Here is a 25,169-nt window from a genome sequence, read left to right as displayed (position 1 = left end):
TGTTAGCTTCAGTGAAACAGCATTGATTTATACCAGCTGAGAATCTAGATCCTATTTTATGTTGCTTCCAATTATACACATAGACTCTGATTCTCTTTTAAAGATTGCTTTTAATGTCCACTGATTATGAGAAAATGGATTGAAGTCCTCTTCCATGCTTTCAATCCAGTGAATAGACAAAATAGTCTATTTAGATTTGCCATATATCCCATTAGAGAATCACCATTTGAGATTCATTAACTTCTGTTACTGTTTGCAAAACAACTATTGCTGATAAATAGGTTTGGATTCATTTATGAACCTCAGTGAGGTAAGAAGCAAAAATAGCTTGAGAAATCTTATTAATATAAATAGAGGCAGCTGGCATCTTTGCTATTTTCCTGATGAAAATCCATAATGGGAAACTGATTTGTGACAGCATTCATTAGGTAGGTTAAGTCAGCACTCTGCTATAAATTACTCCTTCTGCTGCAGTAGCAAACAAGACTTGGTTGGAGCCAGAGCTTCAGCATCTATGTCTGATGCTGCCACCCCTAATTGGCAGTTGCAGAGAAGAGCATCTGTAATGCCAACATTTAAACAGATGTCAAAAAGTGACAGCTAAGCAGTGAAAAAACAGTGGGGGAACTCCTTGCTTCTTAGTCTGAGCTATACATTCACTACAACTGCATGCATAAATATACTTCAGATGTAAAAAAATTATCATAAAATAATGTTTCTCATTCTGAAATAATGAACAAGCTGGGAAATAAGACTTAAAAGGATGAAATAATAAAACACCTACATTCACTGCTTACAGTCTAAATGATTTCACTGTTTCAGGGATCCATACAGCTGCAGAAAGGGTTAACCTTGTTCTCTTACCCCCATAATCTTGGTGTGGCATCTGGCACAGGTTGGTGCGAAGAACTGTTCATAGCAGCGCTCACAGTACACACTGTTCTGCTCCTCCACAAAGCACATATCAGCCAAGGATGTCTTGCAGTAAGCACAATTGAATTCTTCTGGGTGCCAAGAGCGTCCCATGGCTACCAGGAAAGGACCTCTGCAACCAACCATAATTTATTTGTAATCTTATTTAATCTCATTTGCATTGTGAAGAAAAGGTTGAATGACCCTGATTGCAAGTCCACTTTCTCAGACACCATGTACACATGTAGGAAGCTACTTGAACCATGAAGTGCATATTGAAATAACATTTAGAAACCCGAATAGAAGTGGTCTTTTCCAAGACCATTACTCAAAACACACTGTTTAAAACATTTCATTATTGTTTGGTCTCATGCACTGCATTTACAGACAACTATTGGAAAAATCAATTGTCTTCATATCTGCATAGCTATAAGTGGTCTTTGTAAGCAGATGCAAAGACAAAAGGAAAAGGCCAAAGGCAACAGAAGATAATGCTACTATTTGAAAGCATGAAATAACAGGCAAATTTCCATCTTTACACACCCACACCTCACAACAGCTCCTAAAGTCTCCTACCATCTTTCTGTCTGACAGCACTGCGTGCAGCATGTTCTAGAAATGTCAGGCTATCAGGTGACAGCTTGCCGTTTTGTTATGTGGAAGACACATTAAATTCATTTTGGTGATTGACTCTGGTGATTGTAATTAGATATAATGATTATTACTGGAATATTTCCATTCCAGAATATATGAAGGGCAATAATCAGCAGTTCCACATCACGAAACTAGCTCCTTTTTAGTGAGAAAGACTGTCATTAAACATGGGTTACTTAAAGTTGGATAGCACTGTAGAGGCTAACAGTAGGCACTGGGCCAGCAGAATGAATTGGGAGAGAAGGGAGAGGCATGCTATGAATCACTGGTAATAGAGTGTAGGCATTATCTTTCTCCAGACACAAAAGCAACAATTACATTTGGTTGCTGTTCCAAAATGATGCCTTATTCCTTTTCTCTTCACAAGCCCACTCTTTGCTCCCAGCCCCTTAACTCTCCCAAATGAAGTTGCACAAACCTCCTTCAAAGGGTTACCTTAGGACCAGAAACCTGTTTAAAATCAAGCAGGGATTTGCTGCAGCATCTAAGAGCCAAACAATTAGCATGTATAACTTTGCAGTGATAAAAAGTGAACCACACAACAACAAAATGAGCTCTGGAAATGTTAAATTAATGAAGCAGACAACAGACATCCCTGCTGTGTAATTTAACAGAGTCTTAGGCTCTGGAACTGTACATTAATGTACAATAACCAGTCTTCCTGATACTTTTTTTCTGCTTCATCCCTCTTCAAAAGCCCGTGACCTTACCGAATGATGCTGTTACAGTGCCCGCAGAGAGGAGTTCGGCTGCTGGCAGGAAAACGCTCCGCCCTCTGAACTGTTCCCCGGGCTAATGCAGGGGGCTGGGAAGAAGTTGAAACTGGAGACGGGTAAGCAGAAATCGTGGCAGGAGATGGCACTGGAGCACCCCTTGGTAGGATGTGCTTTGTGACAGTGGTGGTGGATTTTCCAGGTGCAAATTTTTGGGAAAAGGAGTCATCTGTTACCCAGGGAGGGCGACTCGCAGGCTCCGTGTTGGCAGGGGTGTAGGAATGAACTGGTGCTGGCGCTGTTTGAAGCATCCCAAAAGAAACCAAGAAAAATTTTAAAGTCTTTTTCTTCTACTGTCAATACAGCAACACCAAAGGGTACTCCACGACACACAGACAATAAAAGCTTTATTTGTCGTTATTTGTCCCATTGTTGCTCATTTATTCTGGGCTGAAGCCAAGGGTATCAGCACAATCACTGACTTCTAATACACATGCATTACAGAAATCATTGCCTACTGGATTTTACTGATTTTATGGAGACCATTGTGAAGATCATCTCTTCATTTTCTTGAAGGAATAGATATGACAATTCTGTGATAATGTCAAAGACTGCCATATACTCTGTTTAAGACAGGTTAAAAATATAAAAGCCAGATAATATAGTAAAGTTTTAGACAGAATTCCCCAGAATTTCAATAAGTTATGCTTAACTTTTGATCTCATTATATTAATTAAAATACAACATGTTCTCCAGATGTCCCTGTTATCTGTCATTTGGAGGTTTATTCCTAGGTTTTTTAATAAAAACAGGCTCCCACAGGGGAAACAAAGACAGAAGCACTGGAAGCAATACTGAGGGAGCCAGTTCAGCTCACATGACCAGCAAGATAAAGCCAACAGCACTTAGAGGAAGGCCAGACTTGTGGTTATGACTGATCTCAGTTCAGTTCTTGGCTCTGCCACAAATTTCCTGTATAACTTTGAGCAAAGCAAAGTGTGTCTGCACTCCAGTTCCTGTATGTAAAACAGAATATTCTCCTTTCTCTCTTCCACCCTTTGACTAGCACATAAAACCTTCAGTGCAGTCTGTCTCTGTGTTTGTGTGCACCAGGCTCTAATCTTGGGTGGAGCTTTATCACATTAAAATAAGCAGGAGCCAGACCCTGCACATACTGACAAATTTTCCCATTACCCCGCTCTTTTCAAAACGTCAGATCTTGCATTATTTCGACTGAAGTTACTGCCCAAGAAACAGCCTCACTTTGCCAAGTACAGGAGCACTAAAAGCAGTTTCCTTTTGCAAGCAAAACAAAGCAAATGATTGAAAAGAAGCTTGGAGAGCTGAAGTGTTTTGCCCAAATGAGAGAATACAGGTTTGGAAACAGAAGCCAGTTCTCCAGCAGTCTGGGCAAACATTCCACATGGTAGATCCTAGTACTAGTACCAGGAAAATCATGACCAAATACAACATGTCCAGGTTTAAGGGGCTTGCAGGTAGAAAGGTATTTCAGAAAAGAGGGTTCTGAAAGTAACATGGATCTTTCTGAATAATTAAGTGGTGAGAAGTTTATGTTCAACTTAACACTTAACACTTGAAGGAGTTCAGCCCACACCCTACCTCATAATAACTTACATTACTGATTATTGGCAATTTGCAAGTGCTTAAATTGCATACATATCAACGCACTGTGATCACCCTTGGGATCTTTTTGTTGAGGTCAGAGTTGAATCTAGTGCATTTTCTTGATAAAAATTTCTTATGATACAGCATCAGCAATGTTTCTGCTTCACAGAACTGTATCCCACCTTAGCTTGAGGCTTTTTTATTTTGAACTTGGAAATTATAAACAGTATTTAAAGATTTCAGAACAGAGTTTATATGCAATCTCTTTAGATCCTGAGGCTCTTGCTATTTATGTATTACAGTATTAAGATATGCAAAATTAGAAGTTAATATTTAATCTCTAATCAATGAGTTCATAAGGCTCCCACCTATGAGGCTAATTAAGCAAGGTGACTTCAGCTCACTTCACTACATTCTCTCTACCTTCTATTTCTTTTTACTCTTTTTTTTTTCCTATTTGCCGCAGTAAAATAAAGAAACAGAAAAAAGGAAAGTAAAATTAAACAACAAAATAGGATTTTTTTCCAGCTACTAAAAGGAAGTACTGGAGGAATTACTGCAAAATGACAAATGTTGGGTGTTTGCATCTGCTCCGAGTTCTCTTTTCAGCTATTATAATTTAATTTTACAGGCCTGATTTATAACAATACATTGTCCTTTTGTGAACAAGCTGCAATTACTATTGCTTCAAAATAGTATCACTGCAACATATTAGAAAGATTTCACTAACTTTGAGATTTTAGCAATTGTTATTAAAAGGGAATGATTTTATTTTCTTAGAAGTATGAACAATTAAGTACATATGAACATTAAGTACATATGAACAATTATTTTGTCTTATTTCCTACTGACATACATATTCACCTTAAACGTTTATGTATTTCAAAAAGTCATCCAACACTAATCAAGAGAAAAAAGGTGTTGTTTGCTGCTAAAAAAGTACTCAGATTCAGTGTATCACAGAATATATTCTCAAAATACCAGTATTGTATGAGTTGACCATTAACTGTTAAAAAATGAATACTTTAAATAATTCAGTAACTTAGCCTCTATCACCTTGTTTCTCTCAGACCTCATGTTCTCTGGGAATGGGAAAGAATGAATGGCATTATTGTTGTCCTGAGCGAATGGCAGGAGAAGAGGTCTCTCTCAATAGGAGTAGGAGCAAGCCAATTCCTTGTTTCTGGGGAAGTTGGAACTCTCCCCCTCAGCTCTTCATTTAGGGCCTATGGTGATTTTCTCTCCAGACAAAAAGGCACATTACCAAGACTCATGTAGTAAAGCAAAGATTTATAGAGTCTCAAATGCTTTGGTCACACAGACTTGCACTGTGAGAACATATTTTCTTTTTTTTTTCTTTGTTAGTAGATGACATAAGTGTTACTCTATCAGTAACAAAATAAATTAATAACCACAACTGATATGATTTGTTCTACACTTAGTGGCCACATCCTTGAATCCCAAAGTTTTCCCATACACTGTTACAGTACAGAGTAGATGACAGAGCAGATGATGTTTTATAGGGAGACACTATTCTAATTTGTAGGAACTAAAGTGAAATATGTGGAGCCTCTAGTTTAGTATGGAAGGTGCTTAGGATTCATTATAAAATTCATTAAGAACTGTGAGAATCTCTCTACCAATTCCTCAAAGAGCAGATCAGGCCTTTATGCTTGACCAATTTTGCATACACAAGTAGGCCCAGTTGGACTTAGGGATTTAAAAGGAAAGATCTGCTTCCTTCCATTTAGGTATCGTGTTACTTCGTGGTACAGAAGTGGAGCTGGAGTTGTTTGGGATACGTGAAAGCCTATGCTGGTCTGGGAAAGCCTTTGGGAAAGGAACAGCCAGGTATGTTCTGCCATCTAGTGGGCCTTGCTCAGAAGAGAAGTCTGTGCTCCTTTCAAGCACGGGTTATGAAATTTAGGGAGATTTCAGGGTTCACAGGTTTCTCTACTGGAAAAAAACGAAGGATCTTTAGCAGCAGAAAATTTTCCACTTGAGTTAGGTTAGGGAAATGTAGACTGCCGGATTAAATCCCATCTGAGCCAGATACTTAACAATGCAGTTTCATTTTGAGATTTTAGTTTGTTTGGGTTTTATTTTCAATGTGAAATTAAAATAGCCTTGTAAATCCTTGCAGTGACTGATTCAGGAGTCTCTGTATTAAATATCTGAGCCTGTTGCTTGGTGTTTTAATATGGAAGTTGCTGCCCCACATTTCCAAGGGAAGCCAGTCATTGACAAAGTTGGATGAGGAAGTTTTCTAACTGTCTTGGTGGTTTGCTTCTAAGTACTATTGATTTTCCCATCTGTGACAGGAAATGTTATTTCATCCATTTCTTCCCAAGTGGCAATTTCCCATTTGCTCTGCAACTGTCTCTGGGGATAGCTCATGCTCCAAAACCACTCTGAAGTGCTACTACATCAAATATAAAGTACACTTTACAAAGTACCAAAACAAGAACCAAACATCTTCACTGAAATCTCTGCCTGGAACCTCTCTTGTAACTGAGTCACTTCAGGGTTCAATTATAAAGGCATTTTAGAATCCCTTATTGGATATTTCAAACTCCTAAACAGTACAGGAGGACCTTTTCTTTCTCTGCCAACTATTTAAGCCTTTATTGAGAGGCAATGAGGCTCAAAAGCAGCAACCTAAGGAATTGCAAAGAAACACCAGGAATGTAAGGAAGTGCAAAGAAAATGCCCAACCCAGGTGAAAACAAAAGCCTTTCCTCTTATTCCAAGTGGAATTCAACAGCCAGCTTTGACTTTACCAGATCCAGCCAATAACTGGAAATAGCTGCAGATGTATTTCTGTGGCAGGTTTGTATATTGAACTGGAGTTTATACTTCCCCAAATGAGCACAGGGTTTAACATCAGTCAGTGTATTTAGGAGATATTTTGATTTGCCAGAGTTTGCTCTCTTCTGCATTATAGAAATAAATCTGTTGTCGTTGTCTTTTCAAGTCAAAAATAATAGCATTTGCCTTGAGTGAGAACATGGTATACACTGACACACAACTAAAGCAAATGAGGAGAAGCTGAAGGTTTATTTACTTTGAGACCTTTAAATAGCTCATGAGAGCTCTGACTTGACTTTTCCTACCTTTATGTCTCAAATATAAAGACCAATTGATTTGTCTGTCTGCTTTATGTCTAACTAAAATTCCTACATTTGTTTAAATTCAGTAGATCCAGAAATAGAACGTTATAGAAGACAGAGTTTAAGACTTAGAATTCTTGGCCTTTTCATGTTTATTTGACTGTAAAAATATAAATCAACTTCTTAATTCTCTTGCTAAGATCAGAAAAACCTTAATTAGAAACAGAACCACCTTTAGACTTATATTGGTGTTTCATTTAATTCATTCAGTTTGAAGGTTCACATTTTGGTCATCAATGGTTTCAGAAGCCCAGTCCATTTTTAACACATTAATATCAAGGGAATTTAAATAATATCAAAGAGCATATTTTCCAAATAAATGAATAACCAAATATATCCCTTAGGTTACTATCTCTGGGAAATGGGATAGCATTATGAGGTGCTTAATACCTCATTCTTTATGTCAATAATAAGCCTAAGTTTGAGAAACTCAATATATGGTCTTACCTATTTTGCAAATATATCCTATTCAAGCAAACTCAACTTATTTTACCTCCCTCCTGAACTGTGCATTCTTTTTTAGCCATTTTCTCAATTCTGTAGTGTCACTGGGCTCCTAATTGGATACACGGGTTATTTTTCAAATTAATTTATTTTGAAAAATCAGGCTAGACATTTTTATTAGACTTTTCCCTTGCTTTTATTTTCCCCTCTGTTTGTTTCATGTTTTAGTTCTGAAGTAGAATACAAATACAACATAATCCTTAATCTTCAAATAATCTGAGGCAAATCTAGCAACATTTAGACCCATGTGTATAAATACTTTCTGGTATGTCTGTGTGCAAAATGTGTACTTTCTACATTTTCTTTTTCCAAAAGAAATGTGTGAGCATTTTTTCTGAGTATTTTCATTACTTTGAAGGGTCCTTACCTGGCTGGTAGACAGAGGGCTTTATGCTGGCAGTAGTAACAACTCTTGTTTTTGAAGCAGCAGAAGGAGCAGGACTTTCACTGTAGCTTCCAGAAACTGGCATTGGTGTATATGACTGGATTGTGTTTCTGAAAGCAAAATGTATGTGTGAACAATTTTATAAAGAGCAAAAGTTACTGATCATGGAGTAACAGATCTGGCAGCGTCCAGAGCACTCCAAGAGGATCTCTCTGTGAGAACTACAGAGAGAATGCTGGGAGATTCATCAGTCTTTGTCGTTGCTAAGAAAGGCTTGGAAAATTCTTTGGAAATAAAAATTAATCAAATAAGGATTTTAAGTAACGGCAAGTTTGCTGTTTTTGTCATCACAGAAAATAGCTTGCTGAGAGAATATGATAAATTTGAAACTCTCAATAACAAGGGATCAGACTTCACAAAGCTGCATACAAAGTTTGTGTTTTCTTTTCCTCTGCAAGCAAAAAGGTCTGGTCTTGTCTAAGATAAATCAACGAGTCATATCTGGACTTAAAAATACACTTGCTCAGCACAGTTATTACTACTAACTAAATGTTAATTAGTATTTATATACTGTTATACTATTTTCAAAAAATATTGAAGTGATCTTTAACATTTTTTCTGAAACGAATTCTTTTCCCAAGTTAGACTGAAAAATTTACATTAATTTTCCTACTGCTCAGATTCATCCTTCAGAAAAAAACCCATATGATATGCAATATTATGATGCTTTTTCTTCCAGTCCTAGAATAAAAACATTTTCTCACGATTCCAAAAATCAGTAAGAAACAGTTTTTCTCTATCTTATGGCTGAGATGGTGATTCTCAGTTTGATTACAGGAACAGATTTCAAAATATGCCTCTTCTATCTGCCAGTTACTTGGGGTGATTCTGTTTGTAGTGCCTGTGCTTCACAGACTGCTGAAAGAGTATCACAGTCAAAGCAAGCAAGAGAGAATAAGAAGTACAAGGAAGGGAAGCAACAGATAATGAGATGAGTGCAGCAAGAAAAACCCACTCACTACAGAACATCCTCCTTACTTACCCTGAAAACAGTTTTGCTTGTTTTTTCCCTTCAGTGTCACTCCCCCTATGAACTAGATCCCTATCTATTTGCGCTGACAAATAATGAGTTATTTCCAAAGTGGGTTTGTCTATAGGAAAACATTTGTCAGCATATGAAAAGAAGCATCCAGCTTTCCCAGACTATTGGTCCATCTTGACTTTACTTTCTTTAATAGTGGAAACAGATACCATCTGGAGAAAACATGTTATAACCTACATGGCAAACCCAGCAGATTTCTTCCAGTGCAGGTAAGAAACATTCTGAAAAATGGAAACTTTCAATTTTTAATTTTCAACAAAATAAACCTGTTCTCAATGTAGTTTTTTGCTTCTGTGACAGTGTTTCTACTATAGATTTAGTTTGCATAGCATTGCTGCCTCAGGCTAATTTATTTTGTCTATTTAGCAAGACCTAGAAATTTAGCAATTGCTACAATGGCTATAGCTAATTGTTTCTGTACCTAGTCTAGGGCTTAGGCCTGGATTTGGGTCCACTGTACCGTGAGTGAACATGACTCTACAAGATAAACTATTTTAGTGGGTTTATATTCACTGTAAATTCTGTTCTGAACCATGCAGTGGTTTTGTAACTGCCAAAGCTGTTCTAAGCACTGTAAAACTTTCTGGTTTCCATTCTTACTGTCTATTTCCTGATGGGAGCTCCTGTGTGGTGCCTAAAAAGCACTGTGCTTCAGATCACTGGACAGAGGCATTGCTCCTGCCATAACACAGGGACACTGTGGGCACTCTGGCTTCACCCACAGCTTTCAAAATCAGCTAAACACATCACGTGAAGACTTGTCCTTCTTTTAAAATCTGCTACTCAGGGTAAACTACACAGCTCAGTGCCCAATATTTACAATGTGGGTTAAAAGATTTTAAAATGACGTGTCACACAGCCTGAATCTGAAAATGTCATCCAGTCAAGAAAGTCTACTCTCAGATGCATAGTTCCAGTGGTTAGAAAGACTCATTTGAATCTCTCTTAATGCACAAAATAAAGAAAGGAGTTCTGAACCAGATTAGTAATACTTAAGACTGTCATGAAGAAAAATGGTTATTCAAAAATTCAAGTGTTTCCCAAATATAATAGCATAGTAAAATCATACCACAGATTTCCTTGTGTTCAGGGAAATGAAGCTGGAAAAAACCCTAAAACAACCCCCCCCCCCCCAATTCACACTACCAAATTCAAAGCAAAATTAAAAGTAGTACTGAATCCTTTAAACTCTTTTACATGTTTATGATGCATATTAAATACAGTAAGAAATATAAGAAAGCTTATCAAAGAGAAATAAAGTGTTATACTACATCATTAAGGGTTTAGTGAAAGAAAGGATTTATCAGAATTTCTGCTGAAGAAAAAGAAATGGCATATGATTAAAAGAACAAAAAAAAAAAAAGAAGAAACAATAAAGAAGGAAATTAAGAAAGAATAAAAAGATGTTGTAAGGACCAAAGATGCTTTAATGGATCAAGAAGCACTGGCATCTCAAAAGCAGTGAAAGCAACCTCATTGAATTTATCTGTAGCAGTCAATGGCATGTGACACAGGCAGCAAATTAAATACTGGCTCTGAAAACTATTAGTTGTCAGAAAAAGAAAGAGTAAATATTTCTAAGCAGATCATTTTTATGTTAACGCTTCACTAGATGCCTACTAGTAGCAAGAAACTGGTTTGTTAAGTGCTTTTAAGGTAAAATAGCTGCACAAAACAGTTTTATACCTCTGCTTTGACTGGTAGCTGATGGAGGTGGAAGAATGCCGGTTGAAACTAAAATGAGACAAAAGTGGTATTTGAAAAAATATACACAAAAGATTGGGATATCTTGCCCTACTATGATTTTCCTATGAGTAAGAAAGGCTCTTAAACTAAAGTAAACAACATGTATATATTTATAATCATATAAGTATTACATTACATTTTGTTTTCTTATTTAAGCTGGGAATCACAGTGAAACCTGAAGAATGGTAACATAAGTCAACGAGCTGAGTGCTCTATAGGTCACTCTCATCTGATCTTGTTATTTGATTGTGAACTCCAATTATTTTTATTAACAGAAAAAAAAAAAAGAGTGATTTTTCTCAATGTCATAAGTTTACATTGCATCAAATCTGAAAAGCAAACCCTGAATGAACAAAAAGCCAAAGATCAGAAGTGCCCCAGCTTGTGAGGCAGCTCAGACAACCCCATGGAAAGGACAGGCTGGCATAGTTGAAGCAAAAACATCAACCCACCATGTTCAACTTTTGCCTTGCAGAACCTCTCTACTGCTACAGTCTTAGGTAAACAGCTAGATTTTTTTTCTTGGGGAAACAGCATAATTTCAGAACATAAATGAGTCATTTATGCAAATGAGTCATTTATGCAAAGGAAGTACTTGAAAGCGTGCACAATGTATGCTCTGAGAAACAAGAGAATTCAGAATGAACAGAGCTCCTGTCTGCAGGGCAGTGCAGGGCTACAGGGCATCAATCCCATCCCACAGGGGCACAGCCCACATTTCCCAGAACCACCAGGAGTCTGCCTTATGCCAATTATTCTCCTAACTTCTGGAGAAGAGTTTTTCTTCCCTTTACCATGGACACAGTGTTTGGATTAAAAATCTCTGGATCAGAACCTACACTTGACTTTTAGAACCATAACTGTAACTCCTTCCATTGTTTCTCCTGGTTTTGTATTCCCAGAGTGCCCTGCTTTAGCCCTCTGGATGGAATAACCCCTCCCTGAAGAGCTTCAAGCTTATTCAAAACTCTCCTGCGGTGCTTGCTTCTTTTAAGTAAGATTGTAAGTGGAACAGATAACAATAAATCAGAATTTTACTGCAGATGTAAAAGAGTAAGACAGTCTGTTAAAGATTAGTGATTTACTTCAAACACTCCTCTTCAGGAACATTATAAAGATTTTACTCATGTTAAGAGTTATGCATATATTCACAAAAGCTAAGTCACTACAGAACAGGATCTACTAAAATTTAAAATCAGATTTAAATAGTTAAGGATATTGATCAAGAAATCCTCCCACATTTTCTTGGTGGATGCTTTTAAAGCATCTAAAAGGAAAGAAAATACCAAACACTGGAATAATGGTGATAAAATCTCAGCCTCATCTACCTAAGGATATCCCCATCCTGTAAAACACTGGTGTCATTAAAGTCATCCATATTTTTTTTGAAATAAAATTATATTAAAACTCAATACCTCTCTGGTATATTTCAAGCTAAAACTGGATTTTTAAGTCTGTATTTTGCCATGTTTTAGCTTGATTTCTGAATGAAAACTACCAGATGCTCAAAAATTTGAATTATAGATCAATTTAGAAGCCATTTTTAGTCCCTTACATTTGAATACACCAGCTATGATACACAGCAATTTTAAAAACAAACATGGAAGAAGTGCACCAAGATAAAGAACCTATTTCAGCTGCAAGACAGCCATCCAAAACCAACCAACCAAGCAGAGTTTACTTCTTGTACTTGATTGTCAGGGAACCAAATTTTTACAGGTCCTACAAGTCCCTGATTTGCCCTTATGCGCCAAGACTTGCTGAAGCCAAGACAGTAACATGTGCCTGTTGGAAACAGGGAAGCAGATGACAGCATCACACTGTGATGACACAGTGTCATCCACTGACAAAGCAGTGGTGTATAAAGTTGATATGCTGTAGATCTTTCCTGTGTGACCAAAATAATTGCCAGGTATCAGCAAGAGGTTTTAGGAGACTGATTAGAGCATTTCTTTTTGAAATGGACAGATGTTTTTCATAGATTCACAGAGTCTTTGAGGTTGGAAGAGGCCTCAGGAAGAATCTGATCTAACCTGCTGAAAGCAAAGCCAGCTCTGAGGTCAGACCAGCTTGCTCCATATTTTAGCCAGTGATGTCTTGAAGATATTCAAGAGTGGAGAGACACAGCCTCCCCAGACAAGTCACTTCCTTTCAAAGGAGCAGGAAAAGCAGCAATGGTCCATGACAATCTAATTTACTTTCAATTCCAATGCCTCAATATCTCAATGTCATCTTTTTATCCTCTTCAAAAATTTTGTTTCACACTGATTAGTCCATGTTGGTACATAACTACAAATGAATTCATATGGTTTCAAGGACTCACGCTGCTTCCCTTCTCCCATTAAATGCATATAAAATTTAAGGGAAATGGAAAAAAGCTCAATCAAAAAACAGTATTACATTATCTCTAGGAAAGGCATGCAAGTAGTGTTAAAAAGTACTAGTTATCTTTATACTAATTTATTAGCTGTTTATATGTAAATTATGCATAACTGTTGCTAGCTCCATGGAACTAGATGATCCTTAAGATCCCTCCCAGCCCAATCCATTCTAGCATTCCATGATTTCCAAGCTGGAATGAAAACAATCTCTAAGGAAAGATTTAGATGGATCGTAAGATGTAGACTGGTGAAACATGAATAGATGTGCTCTGTCTGGACAGAACAGTCACCAAAGCTTCCATTTAATTTAATCTTCTGACTAATTTCAGTCTTCAGCTGAAAGAACCCCTAAAATCAAGTGTAGCTCAGGAGAAATAATAGGTTTTGCAGGCCAGTGTTTAATCAAACTCAAATATGCACAGTTATTATTGCTTGGAAAGCAAGGAGCCTTACCTGAATAGAAGGGGCTTCTGGAAACTAAAGTTACAATTGGTGTACTTCCCCTCATCAGCAGTCAGTTTTATTCCTTATGTTTTATTGGTTCCTACTGGGAACTGATAAAATACTGGAACTAATAAAATACTGGGACTACTTCCCTTATGTAAGTCCCATGGCTGTAAACAGACATGTTCACATCCTAAAACTGAAAACTCTTTTGATGTTTTGTTCTGTAGCTATTTCATTTTTGCATTGGTTTCAGCAATGTGAAGCCAACCAAACTGCTATTAAATACTTTCTGTGCCAAGCACTTAACTGTTCTTTGATTTTCTTGAGAAAGACCATTATACTTTTTGACTTCATTATACTCAAGCCTTCAAACTTGAGCCCTTTGTCAATTCCAAACATCATCTTTGGGTGATTCCTAGCTATTTTTTTAATCTAAAGATAAGACACACATGGATGATTACAATCTCAAATGTATTGCTGATTTAGTTGGTTTTTTTTTTTTTCTTAAGGCTGTTCAAATTGTGTTCAAATGATTCTTAAAATCACCTGCTTTTCCCTCTGTTAGTTGTCAAACTGATATGAAAGCAGCGAAAAGGCTTGGAAATGAGGCAGTACAGCAGCATTCTCTCTTTCTAGTGATAAAAGATTCCTGTGATCTTGCATTTTCACCAAGAAAAAAAAAGGTCCATCATTCCACCCAGTGTCTCTAGACAAATATTTTCATTTTAGGATGGCAAAAGCAGTACAAACCAACCAAGTGAAACACCTCTGTTCCAAGAGGACGTTGTGGTCACACATCCTACGTAGCTGTTTCCTAGCTGGGTTGTTGTGCAGAAGATAAGGAAGGGGCTGTTCTTTTAAACACATTGTGCTTTTTCCTCTCCCAATTCAATCCCTTCAGAAACTGAAAACCTCATATCAGAGTGCATAATACAAAATCAGAACAAATTAGGTTAAAAGAAGAGAGCTTTACAGATATACCTAGACTGAGATGAGATAGCAGATGAAATAGTGGAAGCTGCTAATGACATGTTCTTGGGCCCATGGAAAGGCTTAGGCTGGGAAAGTGAGCTGGGGGCTGCAAGAACTCTGCAGAAGACACATAAAAGCATGAAAGCATGAAAAAAATGATTTAACAGAGGCACAAATCAGAACCAAGCTCTGGCAGGATTCAGATACAGAAAGACTGCTGCATAGTTACCAGGAACAGGTTTTCTGTAGCACACATCTGCAGACTTACAGAATAGCACAACCAAGCACATTCCTACAGAACACAAGGTAAAATGCACACATTATGGAAACAATTTAAAACCAGACTCTATCAATAACTAAGAAAGACAATATTACAGGACAGGACTTTTGTCAATGATACATGCTTTTATCTGAAAGATCTGAAGATGTTTGAGTCTAAATACAAGATAAACATTTTACTAGGCTAACAGTCCCAGACAGAAGATTGTCCTATCAAAACTAGAAGTAATTGGAATAATAAGTTTAATAGAGACTTTTTTTTGTCTGAAGCAGATACTAGGTAATGCATTTTCTTTATACTATGGTTTCAACTGAGGGATAAAAATTACTTAAACCTTATCATTATTTTATGTGGAAGTGCCTCTCAGGCCAGTTCTGAATTAGAGCATAAGACCTTATTCAAACCTCCTTTGCTGTCTGGAATAAAACCACTGCATTCTAATAGGTCATGGCTAGGTAAAAATTGACTGAAGTGAGAAACCAATTAGTTGGTATATACATAATGCAAGTCAACTAGCAAAAATTAATCAAGAAGTAGCCTCAAGAGAACATTTCCAATTCCATTCATACATACCTGAAGTATAATACCTCTGAGATCTCAATTATTTAAAGTGGTTTATATTACTGGAAGTGTGTTTTTCCTTGGATTTTTAAAGCATGCTAAAACAGACATCTTCTCAGAATATTCATGTAGCAAACTCCAAAGATAAAATAATATTATGTACCAAAAACTATCTCCAAAATTACTGTAATGTAAGTGACAGCTGTATAAATCCCACACATTTCCTCACAAGCTGTCTGACAGTTTTTAATATATAACTTTAACTCCCACTGTGCTACAAGTGTTAGGAATGCATCTCCTTGAAACTTACTTCAGCTCAAAGGCTAACTCTCACTAGGAAATAAATATCAGATAAATAGAAATGAATTGAGCAAGTCAATCAAGTGTCCACCATGTTTTACTGATATCTGCTGAGACACAGTAAGCTCAGTCATGTGAGTAAATGACATTTTCTGATTTTCCACTTCTTGTCCTACTGCAGAAACACTATTAAAAGAATTTTCATTCACTGCAACTAATATGAGGAGTTGTTTTGGTTTTATTATAAGTGGTGTAAAAACATTTCTAATTTTAAGCCCAGACTTGCTTTATGAAGTTATTTTTAGCCCAGTTTTATTTTGTAAATTCTATGCAAACATGAAGAACATATCACAAAATTAAAAAAAAAAAACCCACAAAAAAAACCCCTAAAAAACCCAACCCCCTCAAAATATAAAAAAGCATATAAACCAGGTTACAGCTTTTCATACTACATTCTTATGCTAAGAATGTGTATGCAGCATTTCCAAAGCCAGAGGGGTATAAAGCAATGGAGCAATACCTTTGGAAGGAGGATGAGAAAGACTCTTGCACTAGTGAGGTGGTGGCTGGTGCTGTCATCAGGCTGGCTGTGTTTGGAGCAGCAGTAGCAGGCTGAGGTGCTGAAGCATGTGGTGCAGGAGCAGCAGAACTGGGAGCCACCGGGGCATGCTCAACAGGGGTACTAATTAGAGTTAAATTAAATAAAACAAGAAGCATCTTAAGAAGGCGTGCATTTACATGGAGAGCATAAAATCTACTATGTTTGAACCTGCAGCTGCAAACATGGTAGCTGGCTGGGTTACTGAGGGAAAAGCACAATTATGCAAAGAAAAATAAGACATTTGTTCAGCCTTTTCCATTGTGCTGTTCAGACTGCAATGGAGTGTTGGTCCTGCTTGACTGAAATTTACCCCAGGTGTTAAAGAGCACTTCAGTTCTGCTCCCACTGATGCCAGTGGTAGGAAATGTGGCACCCAGGACTGAAATGGCTGTGAAGAGCCTGTCACAGTCTTGTGAGTTCATATAAATTCCATCAAATATATTGAAATGAATGATAATAATCTAGTCTTGTATCCTGTGACAATTTAAGTAACTTGTTGAACTACTGCCATCATGTCCCTCAAATTTGAGAATTACTCATCTCTTACAGACAGACAAATGAAGCAAAGCTAGCAGGTTTTATTTAAAATCAGGGCATCACTGTACATAGTTGTCTTGTCCATGAACAGTGGCCTAGAAACCTAATGGATATATGTCTACTTCTTTAGACCTGTGTCGTAAGTATATTGTCACATCTCTGTGCTCTTAAAAATTACCCCTATCAGGGTGATGAAATTTGGTGATTCTCTTGCTCAAGGTACATATGCCCAAAATGCTCCGTCCTGAGCTCAGCAAGTATCAAATAACAAAAGAAACCTTACAGTTCCACAGCTGTTTCTTCAGGCAACCTTGGCCTTCCAACTCTCTCTCAGTGGTTTTTCCTAGGCAGATTTACTATCCATTGTGCAAATTATCTCATATTTTCTTTTGAAAGCAGAAGCACTAACTTGACAAGTTATATTCCTCAGGACCTAGAACGAGTGTTTGGTACTTCTGAATTTGGGATACCCCTTGTTCTCCAAGGGACTGTCCCGTTTCCCCTGTCCTTTACCTCCTCTTCTAGAGTTCAATAGTCTACATGATAGTGTCTTAATTCAGCTGAATATTTTGTTTGATTAGCTGAAACAGAAGCTGGTTGTTATGCCCACAAATCTCAGAGTTGAATGCAGCCCTCAACAAAAGCAGGAAATGGGTATTTTCTCCCTTATGGAGACTCATCTGCAATTATGTATATATAAATAAGTTCCTGAAAATAATCATCCAGTTTGCAATTCTGGCTTTCAAATCCTTACACCAAGTTTTGCAACAGTTTTGCAGAAGTTCATCCATTGTAATATGCATTTGAGAGTCAGATGATTTCCTCCATCCTGATGCATTTAATGATGTAAATTCTTCCAATTAACTAGTAGACTATAATTTTCACAGCCTGTGTAACAGAGTAGCTGTGTATTATCCATCACAGCTAATCTGGTACTGAATTTCAACACTGTGAAATTTTTCCTGTGCCACAGTGGGTACCAGAATTACCCCATTAAAAGCTGTGGAGTCACAGCTTTCATCTTACATACTTATCTATCTTTGATTTGGCAAACAGGAAAGGATTGAAACTATGCTGCACATAAAAATGGAACTTAATGTATGTGTTAAAAACAAACACAAACTATGATTTCACCTATTTTGTCTATTTGTAAAAAACAAACACAAACTATGATTTCACCTATTTTGTCTATTTGTACTGATGTGAAAGGGAATTTGTTACAGATTTCAAAAATTCAAGACTTCATACCTTGAAGAGTGCAGTGAACTTAATTAATTGCTACTTAATTGTAACAATCTCCATTATAATCAAATACATATTCAGTGATAAATATTGAAAAGAAAGTAAAAAACCCGCAATCCATATGTGTGGACATGGACCTGTGTGGAGACAGATTTGAACAGAACAAACCCATATAAATAAAATAAATGCAAATACACTAGAATACCTCTTAAAAGAAATTCCATCTTGCATAGTGTTTGTAATATTTCTTTTTAAATGATTACAATGTTGGAGGCTTGCTTACCTTCCTTCATGGTAGAATATATTAATTATCAGAATAAGGAACTGGAATAAATATAAGTGAAGTGGATATAACCATAAAAATCTGACTGGTTTGGTTACATAAATTATATGCAGTTGATAACATTCTCAAAACAGTTTTACAGAACATGCTCAAGACTAACTTGACTAGCTTTAATCTATCAATATAAATTTTACATAATTTTATTTGTATTGTCAAATGCAATAATCAAACGCTTTTTTTTTTCCCTCCTCCTTTCTGGTTTTCTAGTCTGATTTTTCATTTTAGTTCTTCAAGCACAGAAGAATTTTAAGAATTGATAAATGTGAGTACTGCTTTATAAAACAGATCATCTAATGCAACAGCTACATTATGACATGTTACAGAGGGTTTTTTGGTTGGTTGGTTGGTTTTTAAAGACAATAATTTTGTACTTTAAATCTTTAAAGTACTTTGTATTTTAAAAGAAATTGAAGAAATCAAACATCTTCATATTTGCAGTAACAAACATAAAAGTAAGTTAGGTGGATGAAAACAAACACACATCTCTTCTCAGCTGATTTTCACTCATGAAAAGGAACACAGATCAGTAGAGGTTAAGAGGATAATAATGGTTAAAAACCATAATGAGAACACAGCAACAAATGCACTCTAACATTTAAAATACAAGTGTAGATTGTACTTTTTTCTCTTGGTGAAGTCCTGAGTTCTGAGACTTTCTATCCCAATAACAAGGAGTGGATGATTAAAACAGCACTTAGTCTCCTTTATGTAATGCATGAAGGTTTTTGTGTTTCTAATCCTCCAACAGATCACTTACAAAGAACCAAACATATAGAGAACCAAAACTAAAATGGGTATGGAAAACAATCTGTTATTTCATTATTTGTAGAAGAAAAGTGCCCGAGAAAGTATTTGGAGAAAGCGGTAATGCGGAAGGATTTAATATTTGAATATGGAAATGTTTGTGGAATCCACTGAAAATACAGAAATACCAGCTGCTGCTTCTCTGCTGAAGATGCTTAATGACTTGTCTGTATTGTGGGTGTGATCCTATGAGAGCCATGGAAAATATAACTCCCACATGAACCAGGAGCTGCTGGAATTGGAAGAACTTGAATGTCTGCCTTTGAGGCAATGGGCATTTCCATCTGAAGGAGTTAGAGGTTGTTATTACCAAACCATTGCAAAGCTCCAAACCGGGTCAGTTATGCAGTTACACGGCACAGTGTACCTGTGGTTACTGGATGAAGCAAGAGGGGCTTTCTGGCCAACACCAGCCTCCCCCTGGCTTGTACCTGCTCCAAGCCTCACAGACCCCTTGGAGGCCACTGGCTGAGCATTGGCAGTGTTGGCATCCCTGGTGGATGACTTAGGAGGATGCCAAATACTCGAGGTCACATACTGGGGCGCATGCGCAGTACCTGTAGGCCTGGGTAACAGAGATTACAAGGGTGTTTGTAAATGAGGCACTTCCTAAGTAATAGCAGGGGTTTGAGGAACAGACAGAATTCCAGCCACAGATGGAGCTGGAGATCATAATGACAATGCAGATGAAGTAATCTTGATAGTTTATTGGTTAATTACTGCTTAAAACCAGGAAAGGCTTGACAAATTAAAAAAGTACCTCGTGTTAAATAGGGAAATCATATTGCTGTGAATATCAAAATAAGCAGAGCTGTCATGGTAATGGAGGTGGAGAAAGGCTATGGTATGACAGATCACAAAAGATTAAGGTAACATAGGAGGACAATAACACGAGTCATATATCAGAAATTGTTCCTGGCAAAATAAAATAATAGTTAAAAGAAAAGGAGATTTCAGTGAAGCAGCTGCATAGTCCTATAAATGGTTTTACTGGTAAAATTCTGGCATCTGCTGGTGAAATTCTATCATGCTTTGCTTGTTCTTTACAATTTAATTTAGATTCAGGAATCAAGAGTTTATTTGCTTATTTTTTTTTATTATTAGTTTAAAAATAAAAACCAATTTTCCCAACTGCTCAAGTGCCAGTTGCCATCGCTTGTGTCATTATTAAAAAATAATGCTTGCACTCAGATATTAAATTTTGCAACCTTCGTTCAAATATAAGCAGTCTTAAAAAAAACCCAAAAATAAAAAGTGGTTGCATATCACTGAGGCAGGAATCAAAATCAAAGAGAAAAGCTGTAGTACAAAATTCTTTTAATGATTAACTACTAAGAGGCCTTTCTTTGCTCTATTAAATAACTGGGCAGATTCACTCAAAAAATACCCGTGTATCAGTACTTGGGGGTTTAATTAATCGAAAACAACACATTTCTATACTTAACTGCAAAATGTTCTGAGATCCTTTAGGAGAAAACAACTTGACATGAAAGAAATTACACAGGGACTGTTTTGAACCTCATAACCCATTGTATCAATCTTGAGTATCAATCAAGATCTGACATATAAATGTTCTTAAAAAGATAATTTTATTTAGATTTTAAAAGCATCTTGAATAGTTTAGACAAAGCTCAAAATAGAAATTGTTCTTAAAACTCCATCACAAACTGACAGGACACCATTTCAAGAATATTTGATTTTAAACTTCTTATTTTTCAGGTTTCTAAGTTTTGAGAAACACCTGTTCCACGTCACAGTGCATAAGAAAGAAATGCCTAATGAACCCACTTAGCTGAAGCCTCTACTTTCATCATCTGCTCAGTGTATAAATTTCATGTTTTTGAGGTAAGAACAATATGGAGGAAGTGGAGATCAACTCTTAACAGGAAGTAAATCAAACACAGCAAACATTACCTGTTTTCTGATGCTGCTGCAAGGTTTTCCTTGTCTCTGTGAAAGGAGGGGATACAGTATGAAATAAATGCAATTGCCAGCGACAGCAAAAAACTCCCACCCAAAACAACCAGGGCAGAAGAACATGGGCTGGGGAGAAATGTTTGGTTGCAAAAAGCATCCTAGAGTGGTTGCTCATAAATATAGCTGTGAGAAACCTCTTCAGCTTTCCAGATGAAACCACCAGATATATAAGTTTGCTGTATTCCTCTTATCAGTTGCAAACAACTTTGTTTCAACAATAAAATAAAAGGAAAATTAATGGTTACAAATGAGACATTGTATGTATGCATACAGTTTCCAGAATAATTTTGACTTTAATAAATTTCCTTTTAAAAAAGAATTCAATAATATTCCAGCAGAACATACTTGGATGCCAAATTCAAGCAGTGAAAATAATCAGAGTTGGGCAGTCCTTATGGACCTGCTATTTTGAAGTGATAAGCAGTTAAATGGTTAACAAAAACTTACACAAAAAGGATTTCTTATGCCTGGTATCACCTAAAAATTCTCTGCCCTATCCAAATACTAGTTTTCTCAACCTAAATTGGATTAGAAACAATTCCTTCAACTGGAAATCATTCCTTTGTTGAGGTGAGGATTAAGTCAGCCTCAGTTTCACGGATAGAGAACTGGGCTGTTTTTCTGTAAACACACATACACACTTAAAAAATAACTGATCTGTTTAAATGTAATTGTTTATTTGTAATTGTTTATCTGTAAATTAAGACACACATAATTTAATAATTAATAGAATTCATGAGCCTTAAACACCTAAATTTGAAATCCAGTTAGTTAAGTAATTGAGATAGTCTCTCTATTTAGCAATTTAATGGGTGATTGTATCCCTTCCTATTTAAGGAATTGAAATTTCAACAGGTTTAAAGCTGAAATATGCCAAATGAGAACACTTTTCTTAAGTGGCATGTAAAATTACAAACTACAAAGCAAATGTCCTCATTTACCCAACTGAACCTTCTTCCTGAAGCATTCTTTGAAAGCAAAAATGGAATACACACACTTCTTTATATGGATTTGCTGGGCTCCAATCATTAACTTACATTATGGTTGGAAGGTTATTCTTAATATTTGTCACATTATTATCAGTACTCTGTTTATGTACTTATACATTTACATGTATACATACAGTCACATATTCTTTCCTCAGTTCAGTTCCAATAAAACTATAAAAACCAATCCAGTTAAAATCAGCAAAGGCTTGGGCACAGGTGCTCTCTATGAATTTTTAAGACCTCTAACTAAAATGTAGCCCTAAAATATATGAATTGAAGCCAGATTTTGAAACACTGAAGTTGGGAAATGCCCCTCAGATGTGTCTGTCTGAGTAAGATGTTCCTGTGGTCAGAAGAGCCTGCCTTGAACAGAAATGCCCCAATGATAGCTCACCACTCTGAAGCAATGAGAAACCAAACACTGTCTTTATGGTAAGCAAGCTGTGAGTTCACTGCAATGCCAGCTATGAAACAAGGTGCAGGAGGATGGATTAGAGACTGTGCAGGCGTGGAAGTGTTAATTTACCAAGAGCCATAATCATGCAACAATGTTAAAGGACACAGTCAGGGTCTGGGAACAAAATACAGCACTATTTATCTCCAGTGTTGCCAAATGCTCTATGAGAAATTACAGCCAAGACCAAAAGGCAGGCAACTGGGGTCAGACTGAAGCAGTGCTAAGATTCTGTTGTTACAATTAATCTGATCATAACTTTTCTGCTCCAATAGCTGTGGCTACACTAATCAAGGCAAAAAGAAAGTCACTTGATTCAAGGTCACTTTGAGGTCAGTATTTCACAAAAGCTTTTTCCCCAAGTAGACCATGTTGGATAATGTTGAGCAATGATGGCAGAGGAATTTTGGAGGTTAAAACAGAGAGAGAAGTATAGTAAAAATACTTCCACAATACAAAACAAAGGAAAAGGCAGAGAGTAAAGGGGAAAATGAGTTCAAAGGCACAGAACACTTCTTCATGGTTTTGCTTCCAGGACCTATTTCTCTTCCCAGTCAATAGGAACAATTCCCATTTGGCTACCAAGAAGAAAGACTCAAGATCAGATGTGCCCCTGGCTGGCAGTACTTGCATTTTAAGAAACCAACAATTGGATTTCTGGCTTTTACAATCAAAATATTTTTTGCTAACTAAATGCAAAAATAACTTTACTTTTGAGCCAAATACATCCCTTGGGCAGGCTTAGTAAAGTCAATACCTTCACAACATGAAAGAATTTGGCTCAGAATACTATGAGCTATTTGTATCTCTGCCTACACAGGCTGCTGCAATAACTGACAGTAGTGGAGAACAGTTTTGAGTTATCTGGAAGAGAATTAAAATGACTGTGGGGGATTTTTTTCTGTCTGCAGTTGTTTTAGTCCCCACTGAAATGGCTTTTGACAGAAGGGCCTCAGTCAATGACTCTTCTGAGAGAACAGTGCAACTCCCACAGATTTCATTAAATGTTGGACCTGTATTTCAAACAAGACCTATTTATGCAATATACTGTCTTCCCAATTCCACAGTATATTCTACAGTGGAAATGATGAAATATTTTCTTCTCATAAAACATGCTACATGATGTGGTGCTAAGGCAAAGTGAAATGACAGTCTTTCCCTCCCACACACCAACAAGAATTACAATAGTTTGAGTAACTGAAATCAAAATTAATTTGCAATCTAAGCTTGTGTGTGCTATTGGACCCTAAAAATAGCCTGGAGAATCTTCAGAATTTTCAATAAATGAGTATGTTAAATCTGAACTGTATGTACAGGACATTGGAATGCTTTCCCATTCTTTTTTTTTTTCCCATACTTTATTTTTGGGAAGCAAATGCAAAAGATTCCCAAACATGTACATGTAGCAGAGAAGCTGAAATGTGGAGGTGGTGCACCTTCGATCTACCATCTTCTTAGATAGTAACAGATCTAGACTCTCTCTCTTGAAAAGCTCTGCTCCATTCCCCTAAAATGTGGAGACAGAATCATATGATGTGCAATGAAGACCTGGTGACATAAAAACATGATGTGTCCTGAGGGGCCACATGGCCCTTCAACTATTCTTTCAGTACTAAAGCAAAAAGTGAACATTCTAATTGAGTTTTTTTGTCTATACTCTTGTGGAGCAAGACTATTTTTCTAATTTTACAAATGAGAGACTAAAATGTAATAGATTTGTTCATGGTCTAAAAGAAAGTCCACAGCAGTGTAAAGAACCGAAATAAGCTCTCCCAAACCCCAACTGAGCATTTAAAATATCAGTTCACTCTCTTTAATGAGGTATTATAGATTTTAAAATAAATATATATGTTCAGTTCATCAGTATTTTACTTTATTGAAAACCCAATATAGTCTTCTACTGAGTCTGACAAATATACAATCTTTTTTCAAAGGGGAAATAAACACACAGATTATTAGAGTCTATATTTATTGAAATTAAAAATTCTTTTTTTTTTAGTAGTATAGTGTGAATTTGCAGGCCTAATCAGGCTTATAAGTTTCATCCTAGCATGTACTTATATTTATATAAGCAGTTTTGCCTACAAATAAAATTTCCTTTTATTAAGTAAAACTAACAAAGTAATTTTAAATAAATTGTTATAGGGAGTAAAGTTGTGTGAAAGCTATTTTATAATTGCCTCCCCAACATTTTTTGTCTTGAAGGCATGAGACACTGACACTGTTGGAAACTGGACACTGAGCTAGATTAACTGCTGCTCTGATCCAGTCAGTCTGTTTCTACCTTTCTGTGTTTGCAGCTGAGAATTTTTCCATGGTAAGATGACTATTGAGGTTGCTTGCCTTTTTTTTTCTCCCATGCTGTATTTCTGTTCTTTTAACAAAGACACCAGAAGACAAACAAAGAAATGACAGGCAGTTAACTGGAGAGGACAGAAGATGACTATCATGCTGGTTTAGTTAACACTT

At 36.6% G+C, this 25,169-nt stretch overlaps 1 protein-coding gene across 10 annotated transcripts in view; it reads right to left on the bottom strand.

The window, feature by feature from the left end:
• LDB3 (LIM domain binding 3) overlaps positions 1-25,169 on the bottom strand; it is a 115,221-nt gene that overhangs the window by 8,137 nt on the left and 81,915 nt on the right. For 2 of the 10 annotated variants that reach the window (XM_085583277.1, XM_077784543.2), the window contains 8 exons: positions 21,195-21,230; positions 19,648-19,845; positions 16,274-16,435; positions 14,622-14,729; positions 10,753-10,800; positions 7,947-8,074; positions 2,277-2,577; positions 865-1,045 (listed from right to left, as the gene is read on the bottom strand). In XM_085583277.1, the coding sequence (XP_085439403.1) occupies positions 865-1,045; positions 2,277-2,577; positions 7,947-8,074; positions 10,753-10,800; positions 14,622-14,729; positions 16,274-16,435; positions 19,648-19,845; positions 21,195-21,230 (1,162 nt within the window). The remainder of the gene's footprint in view (positions 1-864; positions 1,046-2,276; positions 2,578-7,946; positions 8,075-10,752; positions 10,801-14,621; positions 14,730-16,273; positions 16,436-19,647; positions 19,846-21,194; positions 21,231-25,169) is intronic. The other 8 variants (XM_085583278.1, XM_085583280.1, XM_085583281.1 and 5 more) reach the window with 8 other exon arrangements.

This window comes from Lonchura striata, chromosome 6 (assembly GCF_050655825.1).
Source record: "Lonchura striata isolate lonStrDom1 chromosome 6, ASM5065582v1, whole genome shotgun sequence".
Taxonomy (NCBI): Eukaryota; Metazoa; Chordata; class Aves; order Passeriformes; family Estrildidae; genus Lonchura; species Lonchura striata.
The sequence above is the reverse complement of the archived record's forward strand: the minus strand, read 5'-3'. Positions and strand labels throughout refer to the sequence as shown.